We start from the raw sequence: 10,215 nt of genomic DNA, 5'->3' as shown, positions 1-10,215 counted from the left end.
TGATGGAAGGTGAACTGACTCTGGGTGGTGAACACACAATGTGAGATATAGATGATGTATTACTGAATTGGACACTTGAAACCTATGTAACTTTACTAACCATTGTTACCCAATAAACTTTAATTTAAAAAAATTATAATCCTTAAATTAACAACCAGTATAGTATCCCCTTTGCACTCTTACAGGCTTCCATACCTACTTTCCAGGTATTAAATTCCACTGAAGATTTCTTTCCTAACTGGCCCTGATACAACACTCAAGACCCCATGGGATAATTTTGAGCCAATTCACAGATCTTGAAGGTCAACACAGTGCTCTAAGTTCATTTATTAAACCTAAAATGCATACCATTTATTCACCAGTATTTGTACATACAACCATCTAATAAAAATAAAAAGAAACTAACTTATAATATGCCAGTGACAGTGAAAGAGAAAAAGGTAAATGACCCCAGGCCTCAAAGACTTCATTTCACACACACTAGCTGAGTAACTTCCTGGTCCCAGTGAGTAAACATAAGTTGTCAAAAATTAGTATGAGTATAATGTTGAGAGGTTGTCAATATTATTCAGTGTTTAAAATTGAGGAAACTGAGGAATGAAGAAGTTTATATTATTTCTCGAATAAAAGTCAGAGTCAAATCACTAGTTGTAGTTTTCATAAACTGAAGCTCTGTGCTAACATTATTATAGATACAAGAAGAAGAGGTTCATTGAACAAGTGAATGTAACAGAAATTGGCATAAACATGATGAAAGTACAAACAAATTGTCAGTGGTGCATATGAATCTAAATTCAGTGCGGAATGTAGTTCAGGCACTTAGAGGGAGGATGAAAAAAGGTCATTTCATCAAGAGCAAAAACACAACAAAGAAATTAAACAGAGGCTAGAAATCCACCAATAAGTCACAGAAAGAATATGATAGACACAAATTATAATATAACTACGATAACAAGAAGTAATAGATAAAGTGAGAAAAAAGGACTACGTCAGAAATGCTGCCTCTCTTACCACTGGTTATGAAATGTATGCATAAACTTAATATACACATAACATGCAAGCACCCAGAGACAGAGAGACAGAGCGACACAAGGGACAGAGCTAATGAAGTGCCACAAAGTAGCCTATGCTCTTTGCACGTGACAAGTAATTTAAGTTTCCTGAGATTTCTGTGAAAGAATTACCATTAATGTCTCCATTTTTCAGATCAGACAGTATCTGAAGTTCCAAAAACACTGGACACTGCAATGACAACAAAAAAATAATACAGGAAGCAAGAAATGAACAAGAAGCAGGGTGTATACATACATATACATATATATGTATATATATACATATATATATATACATATATAAGTATATATATACATATATATACATATACACACACACACACATCTGATAATCTCATTCTGTGCATAAACTGGCACAGGAGTGTTCTTCACTGTAAAATAATAGCAATTCAATTTTGAAATGAATCATAGTTTCCACAATGGATAAGAAAGTGTGAAACTCGTGAGTTCTTCATTAAGCTTATGAAGCTTCATGAAGCTTATGAAGGATTTACAGCACACTAAATCTGTATGTATTAACAGTCCATTACCCATACATATTCAAAATAATTTAGGTGAAAAAAAGCTAAAAGGTGGGCTTCAAATTTGAAATACACTCAAACTTACCCTTCTCAATTGCTAACACACAAAGATAAGTGAATCAAAACGACTCACTCACAATAACCTACCACCTGGCTTTTCCCTCCACTCCAAGCCTGCAGCCCATCCATTCACCCCTCCACCAGCCTCCAAATTGGGACCCTCAATTCTGCTAAGCAAATGTTCTCTAGGAAAATATTATGGAGCCCACCACATTACTGAGAGCTTCTTTCACGTCCTTGTTCCTCAGGCTGTAGATCAGGGGGTTCAACATGGGAATCACTACGGTGTAGAACACCGAGGCCACTTGGTCAGTATCCACACTGTTGCCAGAATCAGGCCGGCAATAAGTGAAAAGGATTGTCCCATGGAAGACAACGATGGCTGTGAGGTGGGAGGCACAGGTGGAAAAGGCTTTGCGCCTTCCCTCTGCAGAGCGCATCCTCAGGATGGTGATGACAATAAAAAAGTAGGAGGTGAGAATGATCATGATGGTGATGACCTCATTGGACGTGGCCATAATGAATACCATGAGTTCATTCATAGTGACATCAGAGCAAGCAAGAGATAAGAGCGGGGGCAGATCACAAAAGAAACTGTTTATCACATTGGATCTATAGGATGGGATTTCAAGAACTAAAGACAAGCAAATCAGAGAACACACAGTCCCCCACAGGTAGCAGCCAGACACCAGCACCATACGGAGATTCTGGGACATGGAGACCATGTAGAGCAGTGGGTTACAGATGGCCAGGAAGCGGTCATAGGCCATCACCGCCAGCAGGAATATGTCAGTGATTGCAAATACACAAAACAAGTAGAATTGCACCATGCATCCCAGGAAGGAGATGGTTCTTTCCTTGTTTAAGATATTGTACAGCATCTTTGGCACGATAGTCGTGGAGTAGCAAAAATCCACAAAGGACAGGTGGCTGAGAAAAGAGTACATGGGAGTGTGAAGTCTAGAGCTGACCCGAATCAGTGCAATCATGCCCAGGTTGGCCAGAAACGTGACTCCATAGATGAGAAGGAAGAGCAGGAAGAGAAAGACTCTCAGCTCAGGGACATCTGATAACCCAAGAAGAATGAATTCTGTCACAATGGTGCAGTTCTCCTGCCCCATTTCCACCACATGCCAGGTGTGGAAAACCAAATAAGTTTTGTGTTTCTTCTGAAATAGGAATAACAGAGAAAACACATTTATATGAACTTAAGAAAATATAACACTGATGTCAAACACAGTGTATTTGACATATAATTGTCAAATAATTCTAAATGTTCCGTGTCTCAGTGGATCCCACTGATCAAACTGAAAGTATCAACAGAAACCTGTATGATTCCCAACTGTTTCTACCACAATAAATTGAGTTGATCAATTAAGTTAGATGTTTCGATGGACTTTAAAATAGATCCATTGATGTATTTAAAGACACAAAAGATCAACTCCTATTTCCTGAAAAATGTAATAATTCTGTCCAAGTAGGATAATAGCTATTGATCCTATACAACATATACTCATTTTTTGTTTTTAGGTCAGTCTATCAGTAGCTTAAGTTTGCAACATATGAAGTCCTGTAAAATTCCCTTGTTGAGGAGTGTGACAATTTGCTGGAGATGAATGACTCCTGAGAACTCTCTAATAAATTTGGGATTATGCCAAATGAAAACAAGTGATTTAAATATATACTGAAATCCATCACTATTTTTACATGCAAATTAACAAACTGATTTAATTAATTGTAATGATGATAATGAATGTCAACAGTGACACAGAAACATATAGCTCTTGTATAAATTTTTCTGGAAAGCAATTATATAACATATATCCAAAGCCTTAACCCTGACGACAATAAAAGCTGATATTTTATGAGAGATTTTATTCTTAGTAAGCTGTCATAAGGAATGTTTAATTACATTGACAAATTGTGAAATACAATAACCAAAGTGAATTGTGCCTTGTTTATTATATTCACAATGGGCAAATTACTCGTCAAAAATAGAGCATTCAGAAACTGCAGTACATCGTATCTAAGGCAGAAAGTTGTATTATTTGAAATGATGTGGAGATGGTATTTTTAAAAAAATACCTACTACACTTGCTGTAGATAGGTAGATTTGAATAAACTGTGTATGTTGAGATATGAATACATATGGTAGAAATATCATACTTGTAAGTATACTTTGATTTGGCTACAACCTTACAAAGATAAACCCTACAAAGATAAACCCACACTGAAAAAGAGGTAAGTGAAAACTTTCTCAGATTCTCTGAAGTAGTTGCTTGGGCAAGTGGTGACAGTGAATATTCTACATAATGTGATCTACCATTCAGGCCTGTCCTCAAACAAAGGTATATGAACGTTGAGATACTTTATTTTCTGCCCTTCCTCCTAGACAGCAGGAAGAATATAGCCATGACACCATACTCACATATGTAATGTAAACTGAGTGAAGAGACTCTGGTCTGGAAGCAGAACCTGGTGTTCTCTTCATATCTTGAACGGATTTAAGTAGCAAAAACAAATCACCTTCCTGAAGTCATGGTTTCTTATTAACTGACCATAAAAACCCTAAATTATTGGCCCGCTTCAGAGTTAAAACAGGAAAATCTACTTGGAAAACAGTCTTCCAAATGGTCTGGGATGATAACAAGAAATTAGTTTATGGTAAAGCCAAAACCAGAGGTGAGGAGGCTAGTAGAGGAGGGTAAAGTGCATCAAATATTAGGTGATAGAAGGAGAACTGAGTCTGATTATGGCAGATTTTCATATTTCTTCTGTTTGGTTTAAAACCAAACAAATTAAATACCAATTTTCCTTAAATTCTCAAATGACATTTTACATGGGTTAAATAATTAGTGTTATCTTTGAATCTGGGACATGTGGTATATAAAATTTTCTTCCTTACAATTTCTTCCCAGACATGTTTTCTTTTTGCCTTTGTGACCCAGAAGATTTTTTCCTCTGGTCTAAAATCCTATTTAGATATGGTATTGTTTATTAGATTTCTCCAGAAGGTTCATTTTCTTCAATTCAATTCATATTGATTTTAGTATCTGCCTCTTTTCCTTTGCGCAGCTACTCCAAAAAATCACAAAAGCAGAGAGACATATACCTAATATCTCTCAGGGTCCTTCTTTCACCCACTCCCAGGAAACAGTTGTGGGGACACTGCTATGGAGGCGCTCAAGAGCCAGACCCTTTATTCAAAACTCTGTAGAAAGAGCGCACTTCTCGTTACAGATAATTAATGTTCTCAGGGGCTCAAATTTCCCCCAATTATCTTACCCATGAAAAATTGACTGAATCTCAGGCATTTTCTAGATTTCGTTCATGAAAAAGTATCCATATTTTCTCTGATCGGCAAACCAACCTGCTAGTAGAAAAGGCAGCCTCCTTCTGCCTCTGGAGAATGGGTTTGAGAGAGATGCTGAGACTCTTATATCTACTTCCACTCCTGTGCCACCAGGACCCAAGAGAAATAGCTTCCTTCTTGAGGGCTCTAAACAAGCAATTAAAATTAATTGTTATTCTGGGGTACTTCTGGTTCATTGGAAACCCTGTCCCAAAACAACAGCAGCTTGGGAAACATTTTATATGAAAGTTATTTAAATGACTCAGTCCTCCTGCTCCATGAACATTCCCATAGCCTCCAAAATGTTTTGTATAATAAGTCATAGCAAAAGTTTTCTTTATTTATTCAACAGATGTTTTTTTTCACACATTGTTTTATTCTTTTAAAATTATTTTTGTAGATTTACTGAGGTGTAATTAACAAATATTGTATATATTTGAGGTTCACAACCAGATGTTCTGATATACATATACATGTGAAATGATCACCAAAATCATGCTAGTTATCATATCTACCACTTCACATAGTTACCATTGTCATTTTTTAATGGTAGGAAACTTAAGTTTTAAGCTCCTAGCAACCTTGAAGTATACAATATAATGTTGTTAACTATAGTCACATTGTTATACATCTTATCTTAAAAATTTATGCATCTTCCTCAACTGAACTTTGCATCCAAAGACCAACATTTCTCCATTTCCCCCTCCTCTAGCCCTTGGCAAGCACATTCTACTTCCTGCTGCCATGAGTATGACTGTTTCAATTACACATATCAATGATATAATGCAGTATTGGTTTTCTTCTACAAATATTTACTAAGTTTCTACCATGTCCTGGTCCCTGTAAGGCATAACCGCTCTCTGATAACACTAATCACACTAAGGTAGTGGGAAGACCTGCCTCAGGTCCGTCAACTATTTTGCTGTGATCTGGCCAATAGTATTAGGCACATAAAACCCCCTCGCATACATTGCCCGCAACACAAAGGGTGATAGCTGCTCCTGGCAGTTAATAATCCTTAAATTCAATCATCTACAGAAGGACACTTTGATTGTCTTGGCTACCATAAATAAAGTTGCAATGAACATCGGAGAACAGATATTTTTATGGATAAATGTTTTTCAGATTTTTTGGGAGACACCCAGGCGAGGGATTGCTGGGTCATATGGTAATTCTATTCTTACTTTTTTGAGGAACCTCCACACTGCCTTCAATAGCAGCTGCACCAGTCTGCATTCCCACCAACAGTGTATGAGGGTTCCTTTTTCTCCACAACATCCCCAAAACTTATTAGAATTTGTCTTGTTGATGGCAGACATTTTAACTGGTGTGAGGTGGAGTTATTTGTGTTTTATCTTATTGTGGAGTTATTTGCATTTTTCTAATGATCACTGATATTGAACATCTTTTCATATGTCTATTGGAAATCTGTATATATACACAATGGAATACTATTCTGCCATAAAAAATGAAATAGTGCCATTTGTGACAACATGGATGGATCTTGAGATTATGATGCTAAGCGAAATAAGTCCGACAGAAAAAGTCGAGAACCATACGATTTCACTGACATGTGGGATACAAAATTGAAAGAAACAACAACAAAAAGACAAACAAAGAAGCAAAAACTGATAGACATAGACAATGGTTTTGTGGTTACGAGGGGGTAAATGGGGAGGGTGTTGATAGAAGAGGGTAAAGGGGGTCATATATATGGTGATGGAAGGAGAACTGACTCTGGGTGGTGAACACACTGTGTGATATATAGATGATGTATTACTGAATTGGACACTTAAAACCTATGTAATTTTACTAAACATGGTCACCCAAATAAACTTTAATTAAATAATAATAATAATCCTGAAATTAACACCCAGTATCCCATTTGCAGTCTTACAGGTTTCCACACCTAACATTCCAGGTATTAAATTCCACTGAGGATTTATTTGTAAGTGGCGTGACTGAGACAACACTCAAGACCCCGTGAGAAAATTCTGAGCCAATGCACAGATCTTGAAGATCAACACAGTGCTCTAAGTTAATGTATTAAGCCCAACATACCGTGTTTCACTGAAAATAAGACCTAGCCGGACAATCAGCTGTAAAGCGTCTTTTGGAGCAAAAATTAATATAAGACCCGGTCTTGTATTATATATATTTATACATATATATTATATATAATTATATAATTATATATATATATATAATTATATAAATATATTATATAATTTTATATAATTATATATATATTATATAATTATATTATATAAGACCGGGTCTTATATTAATTTTTGCTCCAAAAGATGCACTAGAGCTGATTGTTCAGCTGGGTCTTATTTTCAGAGAAACAGTATATACTATTTATTCACAAGTATTTGTACATACAACTACCTAAAAAAATAAAAAGGAACTAACTTATAATATGCCAGTGATAATGAAAGAGAAAAGCGTAAAGGACCCCAGGCCTCAAAGACTTCATTTCACTCACATTAACTGAGTAACTTCCTGGTCCCAGTGAGTAAACATATGTTGTGAAAACTTAGTATGAGTATAATGTTGAGAGGTTGTTAATATTACTCGGTGTTTAAAATTGAGGAAACTGAGAAATGAAGATGATAAAAGTACTTTCTCAAATGAGAAAATCAGGTCAAGTCACCACTTCTGGTTTTCATAAACTCGTGCCTAGTACTAACATTATTATAGACACAAGGAGAGAAGCTTCATTGAACAAGTGAATGTAACATAGAAATTGGCATAAACATGATGAAAGTACAAACAAATTGTCAGTCGTGCATATGAATCAAAATTCAGTGTGGAATGTAGTTCAGACACTTAGAGGGAGGATGAAAACAGGTCATTTCATCAAGAGCAAAAGCACAACAAAGAAATTAAACAGAGGCTAGAAATCCACCAACAAGTCACAGAAAGAATATGATAGACACAAATCGTACATTAAACATGATGACAAGATGTATTAGATAAAGTGAGAAAAAAGTCAGAAATGCTGCCACTCTTAACACTGGTTGTCAAATATATGCATACACTTAATATACATATAACACACAAGCACCCAGAGACAGAACAACACAGAGACAGAGCTAACCAAGTGCCACAAAGTAACCTATGCTCTTTGTACATGACATGTAATTTAATTTTCCTAGATTTTTGTAAAAGAATGACTATTAATGTCTCCATTTTTCAGATCTGACAGTATCTGAAGTTCCAAAAATACTGGACACTGAAATGACAACAACAAAAAATAATAAAGGGAGCAAGAAATGAACAACAAGCAGGATATACATATGTATATATACATACACACACCAGGGAATCTCATTCTGTCTATAAACTGGCACAGGTGTGTGCTTCACTGTAAAATAATAGGAATTCAATTTTGAAATGATCATAGTTTCTATAATAGACAAAAAAGTGTGATTCTCACGTGTTCTTCATTAAGCTTATTAAGGATTTATAGCAAACTAAGTGTGTATGTCTTAACAGTCCATTACCCATACACATTCAAAACAATTTAGATGAAAAAAAGCTATGAGTTGGGCTTCAAATTTGAAATACACTCAATCTTACCCTTCTCAATTGCAAAGGCACAAAGATAAGTGAAATAACATGACTCACTCACAATAACCTACCACCTGGCTGTTCCCTCCACTCCAAGCCTGCAGCCCAACCACTCACCCCTCCACCAGCCTCCACATTGGGACCCTGAGTTCTGCTAAGAAAATATCCTCTAGGAAAATATTTTTTGGATCCCAACACTCTTCTGAGAGCTTCTTTCACAGCCTTGTTCCTCAGGCTGTAGATCAGGGGGTTCAGCATGGGAATCACGACGGTGTAGAACACCGAGGCCACTTTGTCAGTATCCTCACTGTTGCCAGAATCAAGCCGGCAATAAATGAAAAGGATGGTCCCATGGAAGACAACGATGGCTGTGAGGTGGGAGGCACAGGTGGAAAAGGCTTTGCGCCTTCCCTCTGCAGAGCGCATCCTCAGGATGGTGATGACAATAAACAAGTAGGAGGTGAGGATGATCACGATGGTGATGACCTCATTGAACGTGGCCACAATGAACACCACCAGTTCATGAACAGAGACATCACAGCAGGCAAGATCAAAGATCAGGGGCAGATCACAAAAGAAGTGGTTAATCACATTGGATCTATAAGATGGGATTTCAAGAGCTAAACACAAGTGAGTGAGAGAACACACAGTCCCCCACAGGTAGCAGCCAGACACCAGCACCATACGGAGATTCTGGGACATGGAGACCATGTAGAGCAGTAGGTTACAGATGGCCAAGAAGCGGTCATAGGCCATCACCGCCAGCAGGAATATGTCAGTGATTGCAAATGCACAAAACAAGTAGAATTGCACCGCACATCCCAGGAAGGAGACGGTTGTTTCCTTGTTTAAGATATTGTATAGCATCTTTGGCACGATAGTGGTGGAGTAGCAAAAATCCACAAAAGACAGGTGGCTGAGGAAAAAGTACATGGGAGTGTGAAGTCTAGAGCTGACCCGAATCAGTGCAATCATGCCCAGGTTGGCCAGAAACGTGACTCCATAGATGAGAAGGAAGAGCATAGAGAGAAAGACTCTCAGCTCAGGAATATCTGATAACCTAAGAAGAATGAGTTTTGTCACAATGGTACAGTTCTCCTGCCCCATTTCCACCACATGTCAGGTTTGCAAAACCAGGTAAGTTTTGTGTTTCTTCTGAAATGGGAATAACAGAGAAAACACACATTTACATGAACTTAAGAAAATATAACACTGATGTCAAACACAGTGTATTTGACATAAAATTGTCAAATAATTCTAATTGTTAAGTGGCTTAGTGGATCCCAGTGAGCAAATTTATAGTATCACCAAAACCTATATGATTCCCAACTGTTATCCACCCCGATACGTTAAGTTGATTAATTAAATTAGGTGATGTATACATTAGATCAGGTGATGTATTTTAAGACATATGAGATCAACTCCTGTTCCCTGAAAAATGTAGTAAATTATGTTCAAGTAGAATAAAAACTATCGTGATCCCATATAACATACACTATTTTTTTTTTCAGGTCAGTCAATCAGTAGGTTAAATTCGCAACATATGAGGAACTGTGCAAGTCCCTTGTTGGGGAGTGTGACAATTTCTTTGAGATGAGTAGCTCATGAGTACTCTCTAAATTTCAAATTATTC

At 36.9% G+C, this 10,215-nt stretch overlaps 2 protein-coding genes across 2 annotated transcripts; both read right to left on the bottom strand.

The window, feature by feature from the left end:
* Positions 1-1,839: 1,839 nt before the first annotated feature.
* LOC148755911 (olfactory receptor 5L2-like) lies at positions 1,840-2,775 on the bottom strand. The gene has a single exon (XM_088789973.1). The coding sequence runs from the start codon at positions 2,773-2,775 to the stop codon at positions 1,840-1,842; it is 936 nt and encodes a 311-aa protein (XP_088646099.1).
* Positions 2,776-8,639: 5,864 nt separating this feature from the next.
* On the bottom strand, positions 8,640-9,689 carry LOC148755910 (olfactory receptor 5L1-like). The gene has a single exon (XM_088789891.1). The coding sequence runs from the start codon at positions 9,687-9,689 to the stop codon at positions 8,640-8,642; it is 1,050 nt and encodes a 349-aa protein (XP_088646017.1).
* Positions 9,690-10,215: the final 526 nt, after the last annotated feature.

Source organism: Rhinolophus sinicus, chromosome 14 (assembly GCF_057876585.1).
Source record: "Rhinolophus sinicus isolate RSI-liver-muscle chromosome 14, RSI-T2T, whole genome shotgun sequence".
In the NCBI taxonomy this organism is placed as follows: domain Eukaryota; kingdom Metazoa; phylum Chordata; class Mammalia; order Chiroptera; family Rhinolophidae; genus Rhinolophus; species Rhinolophus sinicus.
The sequence above is the reverse complement of the archived record's forward strand: the minus strand, read 5'-3'. Positions and strand labels throughout refer to the sequence as shown.

Bases quoted from the DNA above. Each gene is read 5' to 3' on its own strand.
- LOC148755911 (XM_088789973.1), bottom strand. From the start codon at position 2,775: ATGGGGCAGGAGAACTGCACCATTGTGACAGAATTCATTCTTCTTGGG.
- LOC148755910 (XM_088789891.1), bottom strand. From the start codon at position 9,689: ATGGGGCAGGAGAACTGTACCATTGTGACAAAACTCATTCTTCTTAGG.